Below are 18710 nucleotides of genomic sequence, written 5' to 3'. Positions count from 1 at the left end.
CCTGATGCTCCCGACGAGGAAAAGGGCGCTGTCACTCTCCACAAGCCCGACACTACCACTCCTACCACTCCCCTAAGGGCTCCCAAAGGCTCCCCTAATGCCTACTCTAAGGGCTCCCTCTACCCACGCCCCTCCCGCAGCCTCACAGACCAGCCTTTAGAGAGGTGGGGGAGCCCGGCCCACACACAGGTGGCCAATGGGATTGCAACTCACCTCAGTAAATATATGCATGCCCCGCTGATTGGCCGTCTCCGTCTAGCTGGCCTGGCCCCGCCTACAGCTATGCTTAGGGGAAAGGAAAGCTCCTTTTATCAAGGGCACTAAAGGCGGCTTACTTTTCTGTCGCCGAGTTTGTGTTTCGAAACTTGAATAAAAAAAGATGAATATGTACTTACCATCAAGTTGTTTAGTTCCTCTTGTACCACAGTCCCCGGAGAGGGAAGGTTGGGAGGATCTGCGAGAATTAACGGGATGGGGGCCTCCGCCAGAATCAGACAGCAGGTTTGCCAGTGTCTTTCCCTGCGGCTGCCTCCTGCTGGGGTGGTGACGTCACACTGCAGGGCGTGGAGAGTCCACCCCCTCTCCTGACCTCATCCTTGTCCCCTTGCCTTTCCCTGACATCTGGCCAGACACCTCTTTCAGAATTGAGAGTTCTACAGGATTCTGGCCCCAGGGCATTCTGGAATGAAAACTTGCACTTTCTGCCAAGAGCTAAAATGCTATTTTCCATCTTCATCCCACGTTCTCCCCATGGGCTTTGAACAAACCCTGGAAACCCAAACCCATATGAAGCCTTTCCTCTCCGTGCATCCCATACTCTGGTTGTGGTCAGTTTCTCTGTGTTTTCATGGATCTGCCTGAAGCCGGGACTCAGAAGAAGCCAGTTTGGCCCATAGAGCATCCTTCGGTGTTCTCATACTAGCTCTAACCCCAGAAGCTTCTCAGTTTGTCTTCTCAAAAACTGCTCTCAGGAAGGAATCTGCACCGACGCTTAAAGGGTCCGCTGAGGATGAATGATTACGACAGCTACAATTTACTGAGTTCCACGATAACGCTCAACACTTCACGTGCATTACCGCGTTGAATGCTCACAGCAACTCTTACCCCATTTTACAGCTGGGGACATGGAAAGCTCAGTCACACCACTGACCTTTCTAAAGGGCTCCAAGCAGGAATGTATATGTGCACTGTGTAAGAGAGAGAGAAACTACAACATAACGTTTACCGTCGTACCCACTCTCGAGAGAGTGAAACTCAGTACATTCACAGTGCGGTGAGACCATCCCCACTATCTAGTTCCAGACTTTTCATGCCCACCAAGTAAATCCTGTTCCTGTTCATTAAGCAGTCGCTCCCTACACTCCCCTCCCTCCAGCCCTAGTCAACCTCAAATCTAACATCTATCTATGGATTTGCCTCTTCTGGAACATTTCGTCGAAATGAAATCGTTCAGCATGTGGCTTTTTGCATCCGGCTTCTTGTACTTAGCATCCTACTTTCAGGATTCATCCCTGTTGGAGCACGTAGCACTTCCTCATTTCTTTTTGCAGCCGAATGACATCCCACTGTAGGGATAGACCACCTCGAATTTGTCCTTTCCCCTGTTGATGCACTCGTGTGTGCATTTGAACAGAAAGGCCTTTATTTTCAAGGAATGAATCCCAAATGTCGGATTTCGGGCATAACATCAAACCGGGAGATACGAGAGTTGGGAGCAGATAATCTTTCTAGAACTTTCAAGCAACAGTTCAGAAATCACTCACTCTGGGGCTAGCTGTGTGGGAGGGGCAGGAAGGCAGGACGTACGTACAAGGGCACATGCTCCCCACAGGCGTTGCTGCTTCCAAAGCACACCTGTTGCCCCAGGAGGCTGCTTGGCAAACTCTTGGAATCCCAGATGACCTCTCAGCACCCCCTTCCCAAGCCCCGCTTCATTGCACTGGAGGAGAAGGGACGAAAACCTGGGTGGGGCGCTCTTGAGAGAGAATAACCAGGTTTCCACAGATGGGCTGCTCGTGGAAGCACAAGCGAGGGGAGGAACCAAGATGCCCCCCCTGTAAAATTTAATTCCCAATTCAGCCCAGCCGCTGTCTGAAGTAGTGGCCTAGGTTCTCTCCACAACATCCATACACACAGGGAGTCGTGCAACTTCCCACAGTGCCTCAGAAAGGTCTTAAATCAGTCTGGTTGAAAACCTGTGGCTGGGCCAAGCTGTGGGGAGCCAAGTACTATGGTGGTTCCGAACGAGGCTTTAGAAGCCGGTAGACCTGCCCGGAAACGTGGCCTCTACCACCATTAGTTCCGTGAAGTTGGGCTGATGATGTCACCTCCCTCTCCTCATAAAACGGGCCAGTGGGAACACTGCCAAACCTGATGGACTCTCATCGTCGTGTGTGGAGAACAGGGCCGGGTGCCTAGGGGAGGCCGTTTTTCTTGTCATCCTTCAGGGCTGTTAATGGCTGTTAGCAGCCACGTCTACTGCCATCTTAGGACGGAACAGGTTAAGCATCAAGACTGCCAGTTCTGGGTTCTTGGATAAGATGAAACCAAGAGCTCAAACGGTTCAAACGTATCCCATCGCCTTATAGTCATTCCTAGAGATTGTGTCCAGGCGCTGAATCTTCCGAATTTGGGGGAGGGAAAAAAAATTCCCCGCACAAAATTGTTCCATTTGAAGCCCTTTTTATTTGGATACCCGCCTGGGTCCCTGGCAGGGTGGGCCTGTCCTCTGTGGGGGCAGGGGGGCACTTGGGGGGAGGATGACGGCCCTGCCCTGAGGGGGTGTCTGCGGGATGACAACAAAGGGGTATGTGCCGGTGACAGGTCACAAAGGGCAGCAGAGGATAAATAGGGCTGCGCAGGGTGCGGGCTGAGACAGAGGTTAGTCTCACCAGGACTGCAGTTCCCAGTTCGCAGTTGGCAGCCTATCAGGAAGATTAAAAAGTGAGGGACAGAGGTGAGGTGGGGGAGCCGCCGTCCAGCTCTATACCCTTGCAGAGCTTCAGTCTGAGGTCCAGGCACCCACCAGCGTCCCCGCGGTCACCCTCAGGGCCCCCCACCCTGACCCCTGTCTCCGGGAGGTTCTGAGCCAAAGCGGGGCCTGTGGCCTGTGGCCTGAGGGGCGCGGTGGGTTTGGGACCCCGCCACAGAGCCAGCCCAGTGCCGCAGGAGCGGGGCTGCACCCTCTGCCAACACAACCAGGCGGAGGAGGACAAGCTCCAGGGACCAGCCCCCAGATCAAGCCCACCCCCTGCCTGGCCCATGTCTCCATCCACTCGGCCACCCCATCACAGGGTGCACAGCGCCTCCGGGGTGGGCATGTTCGACACCGCCATGGGGAAACTCCAGCGACAGCTGCGCAGGGGAGAATACTATCTCTTAAAAAACACACCCCTGTTTGAAAGTGACTTTATTGAAATAACAAAGAAAGGGGAAGTCGTCGACGTGCACCACCGAGTCGGAATGGTGACCGTGGGCATCGCATCCACCAGCCCCGGCCTCCCGAGCCCAGATGTCATGCTGCTGGCCCGCCCGGACACCGGCTGTGAAGAGGACTCCGACCGGGGCCAGACCACCAAGGGAAAAGGCCGCAAGGCTTGGGGGACCCTGGAGCTCACCAGGCTCCTTCCCTTGAAGTTTGTGCGGATCTCCATTCATGACCGCGAGAAACAACAGCTGCGCCTCAAGTTCGCCACCGGCCGCTCCTGCTACCTGCAGCTGAGCCCCGCTCTGGATGCACGCGAAGACCTCTTCCCCTACTGGGAAAAGCTCGTTCACCTCCTGCGGCCGCCAGTGGACAGTCACAGCAGTACCTACGCCATTCCAGCGGAGGACAAGCTGGGCATGCCCCTGTGTGAACAACAGGACGGGTGGTACCCAGCAGGGGCAGATTTCCAAGGAGAAGGGCATCAGGACCAGGTCAGCGTCAGGAGCCTCCACGTGGACTCTGAGGTGGCCGGGGCCACCTCTGCAGCTTTCGCTGGCGGGGAGGAGATCTTTCAGGACCCCCCCACACCCAACAGCCTGTCGACTCTAGCTGCCCCAACAACAAAAGCTACCGGGCTCTACAGGGAGTCGGCAGCAGGGGCCAGGACCGAGGCGGGGGCCGCCGGGGAGGCCGCGGTGGCCGCGGCAGTGGCGGCCGCAGGGACAGCGGCAGAGCTCGCAGCGGGGGAGGCCCGCCTACGCCTGCCGTTCGCCGGGACCGGAGCTGCCGGCAAGCCTGCGGGAGACGCCGCTGCGGACGGGTCGGAAGGCCAGCTCCTCTCGGACGCGTCGAGCTCGGCGGGCAGTGGGGAGCCGGCGGGAAGGCCGCTCCGCAGGGAGCGGAGGGAGCGCAAGGAGCGCCGGGAGGAGCGAGCCTCCCGCAGTTCCGGCCACCGCAGGGCCGCCGAGAGCCGTCACAAGGCCCCGGGGAACAACATCACCCCGAAGGCCTCCAGCCGCTCCTTAGGCGGCCACACAGCCGCGCCGGAAGACAAGAAGGACGAGGGCCTCCGCAGCCCCGCGCGCCGCAGGCGCGCCCCCGACGACGCCGTCAGCCCCGCCCCCGACGACGCCACCAGCCACGCCCCCATCGCCGAGGAGGCCGGGACCTCCCACAAGTCGGGGCGGAGCCTCCCCGCTGGCAGCTGGGCCTCAGGCACCAAGACGCTTGGCAGGATCCGCGGGTTCCTGAGGAACCTGAGAGCCAGGCTCACTGCCTGAAGCCGGGCCTCCCCACGCGGCAGAGGCGCGTACACGTCGAAGACAGCGGAAAAGAGCGGCATGGAGGCCCTCGCCGACGCGGCGGAGAGCCGCCACGGCTGGGAGAGCGCGGGGAGCGGGACGTCTGAGCTCATGCAGACATTGACTCGAAGCCCATGAGTAAGACCCAGAGATCTCCGCAGCTGGGGACGTATCCCCGGAGACCCCATTCTAGCTCCCCTCACTGGAATATTTCATTTTTTTTTTAAAAAACGTTAGTGAATAAAAATATACCAATCTGACAATGGCCTGCTGCGTTCTGTTTGAATTTCTAGGTCCTGCAGCCCAGTAGTGACCTCACAGCGGGGCCGCCACCTAAGACCCAAGGGTCCAGTCGAGGACCGCCCCCACCTCACAGCCATGCTCAGAGCCAAAGCATCCTGCCTCAAGGCCTGTCTGGCTTGTTTCCTGGGGCCACAGCTGAAAGTCAAAGTATGGCCCAGAAAGCTCACCTCCCCCATTTCGTTCGGTTTACAAATGTTCCTAAGCCCTGAAGGTCCGTAGACGGGACAAAGAAAGAACGGGGGGACTCCCCATGTCTACAGGCTATTCAGTGGAGGGAAGAGGGGAGCAGCAGCCTCTGCTGGCAATAGACTGAGAACCTGTAAATACCCAGGGTATATACCCAGGAAAGAACTTGCCAAGGCAGTGAGAACACTTAGAGCAAAAAGGAGCCCAACACCGCAAGCAGCCCAAACTACCATCAACACAGCTGACAACAGAGTGCGATGTGAGAGAGAGAAAACGTGCAACAGTGCGCAGCGGCGTACCCTGGCCTACGATAACAACCTATTCTGTGCTACGAGGACGTGGAGATGCAACATGGCGGGTTAGGGGAGTAGGAGAAGACTACATGAACCGAGATGGGATTGGGAGAGAGACAAACCATAAGTGACTCTTAATCTCACAAAACAAACTGAGGGTTGCTGGGAGGAGGGGGGTGGGGAGAGGGGGAGGGGGGTTATGGACATTGGGGAGGGTATGTGCTATGGTGACTGCTGTGACGTGTGTAAACGTGGCGATTCACAGACCTGTACCCCTGGGGATAAAAACACATTATATGTTTATAAAAAAAATAAGAAAAAAATGTAACCTATTCCACCTATAGAATAATTCAAAAACAAGATCGAAAGTACATGTGGTACAAAAAATAAAATTAAATTAAATTAAAATTAAACTTTTAAAAGTACGCGTGGGACAAAAACAAGGGAACAGTGCACACAAAATTCAGGACAGTGTGGAAAAAGCAAGACAGGATCGCGAGGCGAAGACCGGGCTTTCAGCGCTGTTGGAAATGTTCTGTTCGGCCATCAGATCTCTGCAGTCTGAATGGTCCGAGAAACGCCGGGGCAGTTGTGATGAAATTACTGCTCCAGACATACCCAGGCCTTCCCTTACGTTTTCACTCTTATGTATGCGCAGAAGTGTTTGTCTTATGTCCGGAAGGTCTGGTCTCTTTAAACTGGGTTCTGGGTTCTTGTAATAATTTACCTACGGTAAATGTAATCTCTGTCTTACAGATAGGAGCACTGAGGCTCAGAAAAGTGAACTTGTTCCTATGGCACAGTGGAACCTTTGCAGAACAGTGACCCACTCCTTTAGGCAAAGCGTTTCCACCACTGTGTTCCCAAACTCTGCACCGAATGTACCAGATTAAGGGGAGGGAGGGATGGGAGCTGGGGGACTCCTGGTAGTGAGCCACTGCGAGCTGGCTTTTGAATTTCAGTGAGTTCACAGCCGTCAGCTGGTCTTATCTCAAGAGTGTCCAGACCACCCTGGAGCGGTGTCTGGCCCCCAGACTTCTATCCCCAGCCTCTGTGTGACCTGCCCTGCAGCCATAAACAGCCTGGGATTCCAGGGACCAGTCGGGAATCTCCCTACAATCCATTCCTCCCACCGCCACTAATTACACTTTGGTACGGAGAAACAATTGCAAGGGGTTTCTCCTTACCAAGTCTCCCCTTCAGAGTTCAGAAAACAAATCCTTAAACTTCACGTGAGGGAGAGTAGTCGTTAGGTCCCAGCATATGTGCTTGGCCCTTCCGTGTGATGAAGAGGGGAGTCTCTTCTCTTTGTAAAGGGAAGGGTGCTGGTGGCCATGGGGCGGGGGCACGGATGAGGAAGGAAAGGAGCCAGGGACCCCCACACAGTCACCGTTTCCTCGGGCCAAACCAGGTTCACAACCCCAGAATGGAGAATTATTGGAGTGAGTCAAGTTATTCTTAAAGGATAGAACAAGAACACGCCAAAGATTAGAAACGGTTTGGCCCTGTGAGGAAAACAACCTCGGGATCATTAACCCAGAGCTTCAGAGAAGACTCGTTGCTGCGGGGAGACAGAATTAATAGTTGACTCGTAACCAGCTTTTCCCTGGACTCAAGGCAGCGAGGTTACAAAAAGATCACATCCCATTCCTTTGACCCTCTGATTCCCACACGGGCAAGTGTAGGTAAACGCCAGTCTGGAATAAAGACAATCTGCTTAGCATTTGGCTGTTGAACAGCACTTAGCCGGTTAAAGTTCTTTTTTTTTTTTTTTTTTAAGATTTTATTTGACAGAGAGAGATCACAAATAGGCAGAGAGGCAGGCAGAGAAAGAGGGGGGAAGCAGGCTCCCCGCTGAGGAGAGAGCCCCATGTGGGGCTCCATCCCAGGACCCTGGGATTATGTCCTGAGCCTAAGGCAGAGGCTTAACCCACTGTGCCACCCGGGTGCCCCAAAAGTTCTTTAATGATTTCAAGTTGTTCTGATATTCCCAGGTCTCCATTTGGCAGGTCAGCAAAGTGGAGTTCAGAGCATTTAAAGGACTTGCTCAAGGTGGAGGCGATGGTTCAGAGAGGGGTGAGGCAAGACCTTCCATGTATCACCGCCTGAGTGCTAGCTCGGCCTCCCGCAGGGAGCTGTGGAGGGGATGGGGAAAACAGGACAGGCTTGAGCACTCATCCCAACTCTAAATGACAGACACAAGGAGAGACGTGTGTTCAGGGCCCACGATCCATTCCGAGGAGGAGTTCCGGGGCATGGGAAGGAGTCTGAGGTCGGGGACGGGTTCACAGAGGAATCAGCAGCTTTAAGGGTGACTAGGGCTCTGCCAGGCGGAGGAAGTATGGGGAGCTCAGGGCACAGCATGGAGAGGTGCAGGTCGCAGACAAGAATGTGTGCAAAGGACAAAAACCTGAAACATCACGATGTGTTGAGCAATTACAGGCATTTCAGTACTGCCGGTTGGAGCCCAAGGGGACGTGAGGCTGGAGAATCAGGCAGCTGGATCTTGGGGCACCTGGGGTGCTGTGTGAACGTCTGGGCCCAGGGGAGCCATTGAAAGCCAGGGTGGACAGCTGGCGGCCGGGGGTCTGTCTGGAGACCGGCGATGCTCCAGGAAGCCGGGATTGTATTAATCCTGGCCAGAGAGGAAGAAACCTAATCCTGGGTGGCGTTGGGGAAACAGAAGGGGGCAGAGTCAGGACATGTTGAGAAGATGGCACAGGACAATTTTCCATCCCACATCCTGGAGGGACACGGAGCTCATGGCATAGGCTCAGCACTCATCTAAAGGAGGGAAAACAGACCAAAGGGGAAGTGCCCTTCCCCGCGGTGACTGTTGGTGGAAAGGGGATAGCAAGAAGAGAGGCTCCTGGAAGCAAGGAGGAATGTCTGAAGATATAAAACAGCTTCTCGGTGGCTAGGGGGTAAAACATCAGGATAAGGCAGCCAAAGGGAACCGGACAGGAGACGAGAGCTCCTTGAGCTGCCCCTTGTGCATCCGGGCAAGATGGATTCACACAAACCCTCCTCCACTGTACAGGTAAGTGTCGCCCAGTAGAGTCCCTTGTGGCCACATCCTGGTGCTACGGGCTATTGCTTGAATGATGGGAGCCGGGACTGACGCTAAGGGACAGTCACCCCTTCCCTTTGTCACACCACAATTGGCCTAATGCTAATCCCAGAGTTGTGAGCTGGGGTGGAGGTGGGGGGCGGGGAGTGGGTAATATCTCCCCTGCAGGCTGCATGGCTCCCAAGGCAGGGGAATGGCAGAGTGTGGAGTAGCCTTAAGACGGGGACCCTAGGAACTTGGGGGTTCCAACTCAAGGGGACAATGAGTGACCATCCAGAATAGGGGTAGGGTGGGATTAGTGTCGCGGTCTCTCTGCAGCCTGGAAGTCATTCGAGAAACAACTGTTGAGCACCTCCTCTGGGCAAGATCATTCATGTATACACACACATACCAGGAGCGCACATCAGGGCGTGGTGGCGGCCTTGGGTAGTGTATAGGAGGAGGCGTCAGAGAAGGGAAGGTCTGAGCAGAGAGATGATGGAGAACGAGGACGACCTGGGAGCTTGGGGGTCTTGGGCGATGTTTCTAGATGACAGGCAAGAACAGCGCGCCCAAGATATCATGTGTTTAGGGGATAGGGTGGGGGAGGGCAGTGGGAAGGGGGTGAGGGTGTGTTGGGAAATGAGGCTGGAAGAGGAAATGAGACCACGGCATGAAGGAGAGACCGGGAATGCTCCATAAAGCCCTGGACCCCATGATCTTCATTGCTGCAAATGGGACCTGTAATCCAGAAAGGAAGGGCACATAGAGCTGGATTTTCCTGGAGCAGAAGAGCAGGAGAACTTACAATGCGTTATGGAGGTTCATGTTTCCCACCCTCTGTAAGTGGGCGTTTTCCCACAAGTGTGCGGAGGAAATGGTACCACTCATCTTGGGGGCACCCGGAGGACCCAGCCAGTTGGCTGTGGCGGCCGGGAGCCCCATGTGACACCCCAGTATGCCTTTCCCATGTTGCCGTTTGCTACATGTGCCGGGACCTGCAGAAGTCTGGGAAAGATCTTTCTAGAAATGCGCTTGCGTGCACGCAATACAGTTGGCAGCACGGAGCCTCGGAGAAGCACCTTCCTTCGAGGGCTGGCCTCTTTCCCCCAGTTTCAGTTGCTGCTGACCACGTCGCCCCTGTTTCTTTCTCCCACGGACATCGCCATAAACCCAGCACCTTGCCATTCGCAATTTACGTGAGATTAAAGAAGGAGAAATTCAAAGTCTCCTTTTCATTAAATTTAAGTTTAGAAATTGATTAAATTTAAAGTTGTTCATAATTAAATTGAATTAATTGAATTAAAATGAATTCAATTAATGGATTAATTTAAAAGTTTTTCGTAAAACTTTTTAGAAAGTTTGAAGCAAATCCTTTGCTTCGAGAGCATGTCCTTCCTCCTGTTTTTAACATTTGCGTTTGAGAGATAACATACATACGAGAAGCCCCCCTCGTGTTCTCTACCACCCCGGGGTAACCATTGTCCTAACCTCTGACCTCGGAGACTCATTTTGCTTCTTTTTGCACTTTAGGTAAATGGAATCACATTGTATGTATTCTTTGACTCTGGTTTCTTTCCCTCAACATCATAGTCATGAGAGTGGTCCATGACTTTTGTGGCAATTATTCCTTCTCCCAGCTATATTTCATTACAGACACATACTACAATTTATTGATTCATGAAGCCATTGGTGGGTGTTGCAGTTACTTCCAGTTTGGGGCCCCTAAGAATAGCGCTGCTATGAACATTGATACGCAGATCTTTGGGTAAAAATATGCATACGTTTCTGTCAGACATATACTTCGAAATGGAACTGAATATACACAAACGTTCAGTCCTACATGCTAATTCCACGGGGACCGTGCCATTCCGCGCTCCCACCAGGAGTGCGTGGGAGCTCTGCTGTTTCCACATCCTGGCCAACATGGGCTGTTGCTCATCTCTTTCCTTCTAACCAACCCGCTGGGATGGGTGCCTTTTCTCCCTTTCCCATGAAAATATACTTCTTAAACACATAATATGGTGACCTATAGGAAATGGTAACTTTGTCGTAATGCCCTGGATAGGCAAAGTTAGATGTTGGCTTCCCAATTGGTTTTGAAATCTCACACATCGCTGAGCTCTTAAAAGTCTTGTTCATCCATGTTTAAGGGTTTCTCGTGTTAAGGAAGCTCCTATTTTTATAAGCCTCTCCTACCATCCTTTTGCTTTATAACAAACTCCCCCCAAACTTTGTGACCTATAAAATGGTATCTCGTAGATTCTTCTACATCAAGATTTTGGGCAGGGCTCCACGGGGAGCGGTTTCCTCTGCTCCTCATGGTATGGAGTGAGGTGAATCAGAAGTCCGGGCTGGAGACTCAAAGAAATCCTCACTCACGTGTCTGGTGCCTTGCGGGAGATGGCTCTAAGCTGGGATTCTCCGCAGGAATGCCTACACGTGGCCTTCCTGGTGGTGGTCACGGGTGGTCAGATTGGCTTCCCTCAGAGCAAATATCTCAAGATAGCCAAGTGGAAGCTGCTGCTCCCTGAGCCTCAGAAGGCCCCCCACGGAACTGCTCCCTCATTCCACCGGCTACAAGTGAGTCCGAAGGGCAACCCAGGTTTTAAGGGAGAGAAATTGAACTTTTCCTTCTTCACAGGGCAACGACAAGACCACATTGCAAAAGGACGCGGGGGCGGCCATGGTAGTGTGGCCTTCTTGGGAAAACAAGATTTGCCACTCCCTCACCCCCCCCTGTAACAAAGTCAGCCGGGCCGGCTGGACCTGAGGGGCCTGGGGTCACCGCGCCACCGCCATGTCTCCTCCTTTCCCTCTCCTCAGCTCCCCTCTTACGTGCTTCCGTCTTCTTGATTTTCTTACCCCTTTCCTGTCCTCCCCCTTTCAGTTACTTGAACTCACAAGAACCCGCACTGGACATCTCTTGGTCCCCTTCTCCCTATCGCTCGCCACATGCCTTCAGGCTCATTGACCCCCGGGAAACAGAGAGAGTCCTGGGACACCTAGAACCCCACAGCCTGTCAGACCCAGAAGGATCTTGACTAATCCCAGATGTACTTGACATACGAGGAAGCTGAGGCCTAGAGAGGAGAGGGGCTTTCCCAAGGTCAGCGGCAGAGTTCCGGCCGGCACAGCCAAAACCTAGGCCATAGTGGGTCTCAAAGCATATCTACAACCTTTCCTTCCATTTCTGAGTTCCTGGAACTAAAGCCATCTGTTTCTGTTTCACGTCCACTCCCTCAACTTTCCGGTGTCATTGCGGCCTCTTGGCCGAGGGGCAAAATCAGAGAGGCCCCTCCCAGCCCTGGCCGGGGACCCAGCCTTCAGTGATGGACAGGGGGTCTTGTGGACGGACCAAGTCAGGCTTAGGGCAACCGGGCCCCCTCCAACCGACCGACCGGACCCAGACACAAGGGCTCCTTTCTGATGCTGAAATCCAAGAATCCTCTAAACTTGACCGGCAAGTAACAACCAGTTCAGCCAAGGCGCCCTTGCTCTATGCCTGCACACAAAGGTATCCCTAAGAGGCGAGAAATAAAAGCGGGCTGGTCTGCCACGAACGTCTTTCTGGAGACAGAGAGTAGCTTCATTCCAGGTTCAGACTCCTGTGCACAGGAATGGGAAGCTTGCTCCTCTGAACTCCTGCGCGGTTCAAGTTAACCCCTGCGACACCAGTGTCCCGATGGGGCTGCTTTGCTTGCACACCAGGGACACTTGCCAATCTCTAAAGATCCAGTGGGTGCTAGCGCCTGTTCGCCCCCGCTTGCAGGAGATAATCTGGTTTCTCTAAGGGGTGGGGGAGCATTTCTCGCATTTACCCTCCGGTTGTACGTGTAGGTGCCACCAATCAGCTGTTACGAAAACTCAAGACCGTTTTTTTTCAGCTGCCATGGACAATGAATTGGAGAGGAAGGAAGTGGGTGGTGGCTATGGCCAAAAACATTGATCCGAAAAGTAACACCGGTTATTGTTAGGGCCCGGGATCAAAGGAACGAGACTGACACAAAGCGAAAAGCAAGCAAAGCTTTATTTCGCGCCATGCCACAGAAACCAAACTGACCGGTAGGTGCCCGGGCCTTGCTGGGGGCCGCCGCCCTCTTGCCCTGGGGTCCCTCCTGGAGGCTCCCTGCCTCACCCTCACTGTACCACAGGCCGCTCGCTCCCCAGTGCGAGGCCGCTCCCGACCAGGCGGCGCTGCCGGCTCCTGACCAGGCTGCTCAGGGCGGCGAGGCTCCCAGCAATGTCGTTCCTGATGCTCCCGACGAGGAAAAGGGCGCTGTCACTCTCCACAAGCCCGACACTACCACTCCTACCACTCCCCTAAGGGCTCCCAAAGGCTCCCCTAATGCCTACTCTAAGGGCTCCCTCTACCCACGCCCCTCCCGCAGCCTCACAGACCAGCCTTTAGAGAGGTGGGGGAGCCCGGCCCACACACAGGTGGCCAATGGGATTGCAACTCACCTCAGTAAATATATGCATGCCCCGCTGATTGGCCGTCTCCGTCTAGCTGGCCTGGCCCCGCCTACAGCTATGCTTAGGGGAAAGGAAAGCTCCTTTTATCAAGGGCACTAAAGGCGGCTTACTTTTCTGTCGCCGAGTTTGTGTTTCGAAACTTGAATAAAAAAAGATGAATATGTACTTACCATCAAGTTGTTTAGTTCCTCTTGTACCACAGTCCCCGGAGAGGGAAGGTTGGGAGGATCTGCGAGAATTAACGGGATGGGGGCCTCCGCCAGAATCAGACAGCAGGTTTGCCAGTGTCTTTCCCTGCGGCTGCCTCCTGCTGGGGTGGTGACGTCACACTGCAGGGCGTGGAGAGTCCACCCCCTCTCCTGACCTCATCCTTGTCCCCTTGCCTTTCCCTGACATCTGGCCAGACACCTCTTTCAGAATTGAGAGTTCTACAGGATTCTGGCCCCAGGGCATTCTGGAATGAAAACTTGCACTTTCTGCCAAGAGCTAAAATGCTATTTTCCATCTTCATCCCACGTTCTCCCCATGGGCTTTGAACAAACCCTGGAAACCCAAACCCATATGAAGCCTTTCCTCTCCGTGCATCCCATACTCTGGTTGTGGTCAGTTTCTCTGTGTTTTCATGGATCTGCCTGAAGCCGGGACTCAGAAGAAGCCAGTTTGGCCCATAGAGCATCCTTCGGTGTTCTCATACTAGCTCTAACCCCAGAAGCTTCTCAGTTTGTCTTCTCAAAAACTGCTCTCAGGAAGGAATCTGCACCGACGCTTAAAGGGTCCGCTGAGGATGAATGATTACGACAGCTACAATTTACTGAGTTCCACGATAACGCTCAACACTTCACGTGCATTACCGCGTTGAATGCTCACAGCAACTCTTACCCCATTTTACAGCTGGGGACATGGAAAGCTCAGTCACACCACTGACCTTTCTAAAGGGCTCCAAGCAGGAATGTATATGTGCACTGTGTAAGAGAGAGAGAAACTACAACATAACGTTTACCGTCGTACCCACTCTCGAGAGAGTGAAACTCAGTACATTCACAGTGCGGTGAGACCATCCCCACTATCTAGTTCCAGACTTTTCATGCCCACCAAGTAAATCCTGTTCCTGTTCATTAAGCAGTCGCTCCCTACACTCCCCTCCCTCCAGCCCTAGTCAACCTCAAATCTAACATCTATCTATGGATTTGCCTCTTCTGGAACATTTCGTCGAAATGAAATCGTTCAGCATGTGGCTTTTTGCATCCGGCTTCTTGTACTTAGCATCCTACTTTCAGGATTCATCCCTGTTGGAGCACGTAGCACTTCCTCATTTCTTTTTGCAGCCGAATGACATCCCACTGTAGGGATAGACCACCTCGAATTTGTCCTTTCCCCTGTTGATGCACTCGTGTGTGCATTTGAACAGAAAGGCCTTTATTTTCAAGGAATGAATCCCAAATGTCGGATTTCGGGCATAACATCAAACCGGGAGATACGAGAGTTGGGAGCAGATAATCTTTCTAGAACTTTCAAGCAACAGTTCAGAAATCACTCACTCTGGGGCTAGCTGTGTGGGAGGGGCAGGAAGGCAGGACGTACGTACAAGGGCACATGCTCCCCACAGGCGTTGCTGCTTCCAAAGCACACCTGTTGCCCCAGGAGGCTGCTTGGCAAACTCTTGGAATCCCAGATGACCTCTCAGCACCCCCTTCCCAAGCCCCGCTTCATTGCACTGGAGGAGAAGGGACGAAAACCTGGGTGGGGCGCTCTTGAGAGAGAATAACCAGGTTTCCACAGATGGGCTGCTCGTGGAAGCACAAGCGAGGGGAGGAACCAAGATGCCCCCCCTGTAAAATTTAATTCCCAATTCAGCCCAGCCGCTGTCTGAAGTAGTGGCCTAGGTTCTCTCCACAACATCCATACACACAGGGAGTCGTGCAACTTCCCACAGTGCCTCAGAAAGGTCTTAAATCAGTCTGGTTGAAAACCTGTGGCTGGGCCAAGCTGTGGGGAGCCAAGTACTATGGTGGTTCCGAACGAGGCTTTAGAAGCCGGTAGACCTGCCCGGAAACGTGGCCTCTACCACCATTAGTTCCGTGAAGTTGGGCTGATGATGTCACCTCCCTCTCCTCATAAAACGGGCCAGTGGGAACACTGCCAAACCTGATGGACTCTCATCGTCGTGTGTGGAGAACAGGGCCGGGTGCCTAGGGGAGGCCGTTTTTCTTGTCATCCTTCAGGGCTGTTAATGGCTGTTAGCAGCCACGTCTACTGCCATCTTAGGACGGAACAGGTTAAGCATCAAGACTGCCAGTTCTGGGTTCTTGGATAAGATGAAACCAAGAGCTCAAACGGTTCAAACGTATCCCATCGCCTTATAGTCATTCCTAGAGATTGTGTCCAGGCGCTGAATCTTCCGAATTTGGGGGAGGGAAAAAAAATTCCCCGCACAAAATTGTTCCATTTGAAGCCCTTTTTATTTGGATACCCGCCTGGGTCCCTGGCAGGGTGGGCCTGTCCTCTGTGGGGGCAGGGGGGCACTTGGGGGGAGGATGACGGCCCTGCCCTGAGGGGGTGTCTGCGGGATGACAACAAAGGGGTATGTGCCGGTGACAGGTCACAAAGGGCAGCAGAGGATAAATAGGGCTGCGCAGGGTGCGGGCTGAGACAGAGGTTAGTCTCACCAGGACTGCAGTTCCCAGTTCGCAGTTGGCAGCCTATCAGGAAGATTAAAAAGTGAGGGACAGAGGTGAGGTGGGGGAGCCGCCGTCCAGCTCTATACCCTTGCAGAGCTTCAGTCTGAGGTCCAGGCACCCACCAGCGTCCCCGCGGTCACCCTCAGGGCCCCCCACCCTGACCCCTGTCTCCGGGAGGTTCTGAGCCAAAGCGGGGCCTGTGGCCTGTGGCCTGAGGGGCGCGGTGGGTTTGGGACCCCGCCACAGAGCCAGCCCAGTGCCGCAGGAGCGGGGCTGCACCCTCTGCCAACACAACCAGGCGGAGGAGGACAAGCTCCAGGGACCAGCCCCCAGATCAAGCCCACCCCCTGCCTGGCCCATGTCTCCATCCACTCGGCCACCCCATCACAGGGTGCACAGCGCCTCCGGGGTGGGCATGTTCGACACCGCCATGGGGAAACTCCAGCGACAGCTGCGCAGGGGAGAATACTATCTCTTAAAAAACACACCCCTGTTTGAAAGTGACTTTATTGAAATAACAAAGAAAGGGGAAGTCGTCGACGTGCACCACCGAGTCGGAATGGTGACCGTGGGCATCGCATCCACCAGCCCCGGCCTCCCGAGCCCAGATGTCATGCTGCTGGCCCGCCCGGACACCGGCTGTGAAGAGGACTCCGACCGGGGCCAGACCACCAAGGGAAAAGGCCGCAAGGCTTGGGGGACCCTGGAGCTCACCAGGCTCCTTCCCTTGAAGTTTGTGCGGATCTCCATTCATGACCGCGAGAAACAACAGCTGCGCCTCAAGTTCGCCACCGGCCGCTCCTGCTACCTGCAGCTGAGCCCCCCTCTGGATGCACGCGAAGACCTCTTCCCCTACTGGGAAAAGCTCGTTCACCTCCTGCGGCCGCCAGTGGACAGTCACAGCAGTACCTACGCCATTCCAGCGGAGGACAAGCTGGGCATGCCCCTGTGTGAACAACAGGACGGGTGGTACCCAGCAGGGGCAGATTTCCAAGGAGAAGGGCATCAGGACCAGGTCAGCGTCAGGAGCCTCCACGTGGACTCTGAGGTGGCCGGGGCCACCTCTGCAGCTTTCGCTGGCGGGGAGGAGATCTTTCAGGACCCCCCCACACCCAACAGCCTGTCGACTCTAGCTGCCCCAACAACAAAAGCTACCGGGCTCTACAGGGAGTCGGCAGCAGGGGCCAGGACCGAGGCGGGGGCCGCCGGGGAGGCCGCGGTGGCCGCGGCAGTGGCGGCCGCAGGGACAGCGGCAGAGCTCGCAGCGGGGGAGGCCCGCCTACGCCTGCCGTTCGCCGGGACCGGAGCTGCCGGCAAGCCTGCGGGAGACGCCGCTGCGGACGGGTCGGAAGGCCAGCTCCTCTCGGACGCGTCGAGCTCGGCGGGCAGTGGGGAGCCGGCGGGAAGGCCGCTCCGCAGGGAGCGGAGGGAGCGCAAGGAGCGCCGGGAGGAGCGAGCCTCCCGCAGTTCCGGCCACCGCAGGGCCGCCGAGAGCCGTCACAAGGCCCCGGGGAACAACATCACCCCGAAGGCCTCCAGCCGCTCCTTAGGCGGCCACACAGCCGCGCCGGAAGACAAGAAGGACGAGGGCCTCCGCAGCCCCGCGCGCCGCAGGCGCGCCCCCGACGACGCCGTCAGCCCCGCCCCCGACGACGCCACCAGCCACGCCCCCATCGCCGAGGAGGCCGGGACCTCCCACAAGTCGGGGCGGAGCCTCCCCGCTGGCAGCTGGGCCTCAGGCACCAAGACGCTTGGCAGGATCCGCGGGTTCCTGAGGAACCTGAGAGCCAGGCTCACTGCCTGAAGCCGGGCCTCCCCACGCGGCAGAGGCGCGTACACGTCGAAGACAGCGGAAAAGAGCGGCATGGAGGCCCTCGCCGACGCGGCGGAGAGCCGCCACGGCTGGGAGAGCGCGGGGAGCGGGACGTCTGAGCTCATGCAGACATTGACTCGAAGCCCATGAGTAAGACCCAGAGATCTCCGCAGCTGGGGACGTATCCCCGGAGACCCCATTCTAGCTCCCCTCACTGGAATATTTCATTTTTTTTTTAAAAAACGTTAGTGAATAAAAATATACCAATCTGACAATGGCCTGCTGCGTTCTGTTTGAATTTCTAGGTCCTGCAGCCCAGTAGTGACCTCACAGCGGGGCCGCCACCTAAGACCCAAGGGTCCAGTCGAGGACCGCCCCCACCTCACAGCCATGCTCAGAGCCAAAGCATCCTGCCTCAAGGCCTGTCTGGCTTGTTTCCTGGGGCCACAGCTGAAAGTCAAAGTATGGCCCAGAAAGCTCACCTCCCCCATTTCGTTCGGTTTACAAATGTTCCTAAGCCCTGAAGGTCCGTAGACGGGACAAAGAAAGAACGGGGGGACTCCCCATGTCTACAGGCTATTCAGTGGAGGGAAGAGGGGAGCAGCAGCCTCTGCTGGCAATAGACTGAGAACCTGTAAATACCCAGGGTATATACCCAGGAAAGAACTTGCCAAGGCAGCGAGAACACTTAGAGCAAAAAGGAGCCCAACACCGCAAGCAGCCCAAACTACCATCAACACAGCTGACAACAGAGTGCGATGTGAGAGAGAGAAAACGTGCAACAGTGCGCAGCGGCGTACCCTGGCCTACGATAACAACCTATTCTGTGCTACGAGGACGTGGAGATGCAACATGGCGGGTTAGGGGAGTAGGAGAAGACTACATGAACCGAGATGGGATTGGGAGAGAGACAAACCATAAGTGACTCTTAATCTCACAAAACAAACTGAGGGTTGCTGGGAGGAGGGGGGTGGGGAGAGGGGGAGGGGGGTTATGGACATTGGGGAGGGTATGTGCTATGGTGACTGCTGTGACGTGTGTAAACGTGGCGATTCACAGACCTGTACCCCTGGGGATAAAAACACATTATATGTTTATAAAAAAAATAAGAAAAAAATGTAACCTATTCCACCTATAGAATAATTCAAAAACAAGATCGAAAGTACATGTGGTACAAAAAATAA

The 18710-nt window shown here is 54.9% G+C and overlaps 2 protein-coding genes across 4 annotated transcripts; both read left to right on the top strand.

Annotated features, from left to right (window-relative positions):
- Nucleotides 1–3093: 3093 nt before the first annotated feature.
- On the top strand, nt 3094–5071 carry LOC123936376 (protein FAM71A-like). Of its 2 annotated transcripts, XR_006817253.1 has the most exons (2): nt 3094–4866; nt 5022–5071. XR_006817253.1 is itself a non-coding variant. In XM_045996964.1 (1 exon), exon 1 carries the CDS (start codon nt 3262–3264, stop codon nt 4705–4707), a length of 1446 nt encoding a protein of 481 aa, XP_045852920.1. In that variant the 5' UTR covers nt 3094–3261; the 3' UTR covers nt 4708–4950. The 2 variants fall into 2 exon arrangements, 1 of the variants encoding a protein (XP_045852920.1); XM_045996964.1 differs by lacking the exon at nt 5022–5071 and having other exon boundaries at nt 3094–4950.
- Nucleotides 5072–15903: 10832 nt separating this feature from the next.
- On the top strand, nt 15904–17874 carry LOC123936374 (protein FAM71A-like). 2 transcript variants are annotated; one of them, XR_006817252.1, is made up of 2 exons: nt 15904–17676; nt 17832–17874. XR_006817252.1 is itself a non-coding variant. In XM_045996962.1 (1 exon), the coding sequence occupies exon 1, from the start codon at nt 16072–16074 to the stop codon at nt 17515–17517; it is 1446 nt and encodes a 481-aa protein (XP_045852918.1). In that variant the 5' UTR covers nt 15904–16071; the 3' UTR covers nt 17518–17760. The 2 variants fall into 2 exon arrangements, 1 of the variants encoding a protein (XP_045852918.1); XM_045996962.1 differs by lacking the exon at nt 17832–17874 and having other exon boundaries at nt 15904–17760.
- Nucleotides 17875–18710: the final 836 nt, after the last annotated feature.

Source organism: Meles meles, unplaced genomic scaffold (genome assembly GCF_922984935.1).
Source record: "Meles meles unplaced genomic scaffold, mMelMel3.1 paternal haplotype, whole genome shotgun sequence".
Lineage (NCBI taxonomy): Eukaryota > Metazoa > Chordata > Mammalia > Carnivora > Mustelidae > Meles > Meles meles.
Note: the sequence above shows the minus strand (reverse complement) of the source record. Positions and strands in the feature narration are given on the sequence as shown.

Excerpts from the sequence above, each read along its gene's own strand:
- LOC123936376 (XM_045996964.1), top strand. The coding sequence starts at position 3,262 with ATGTCTCCATCCACTCGGCCACCCCATCACAGGGTGCACAGCGCCTCC.
- LOC123936374 (XM_045996962.1), top strand. The coding sequence starts at position 16,072 with ATGTCTCCATCCACTCGGCCACCCCATCACAGGGTGCACAGCGCCTCC.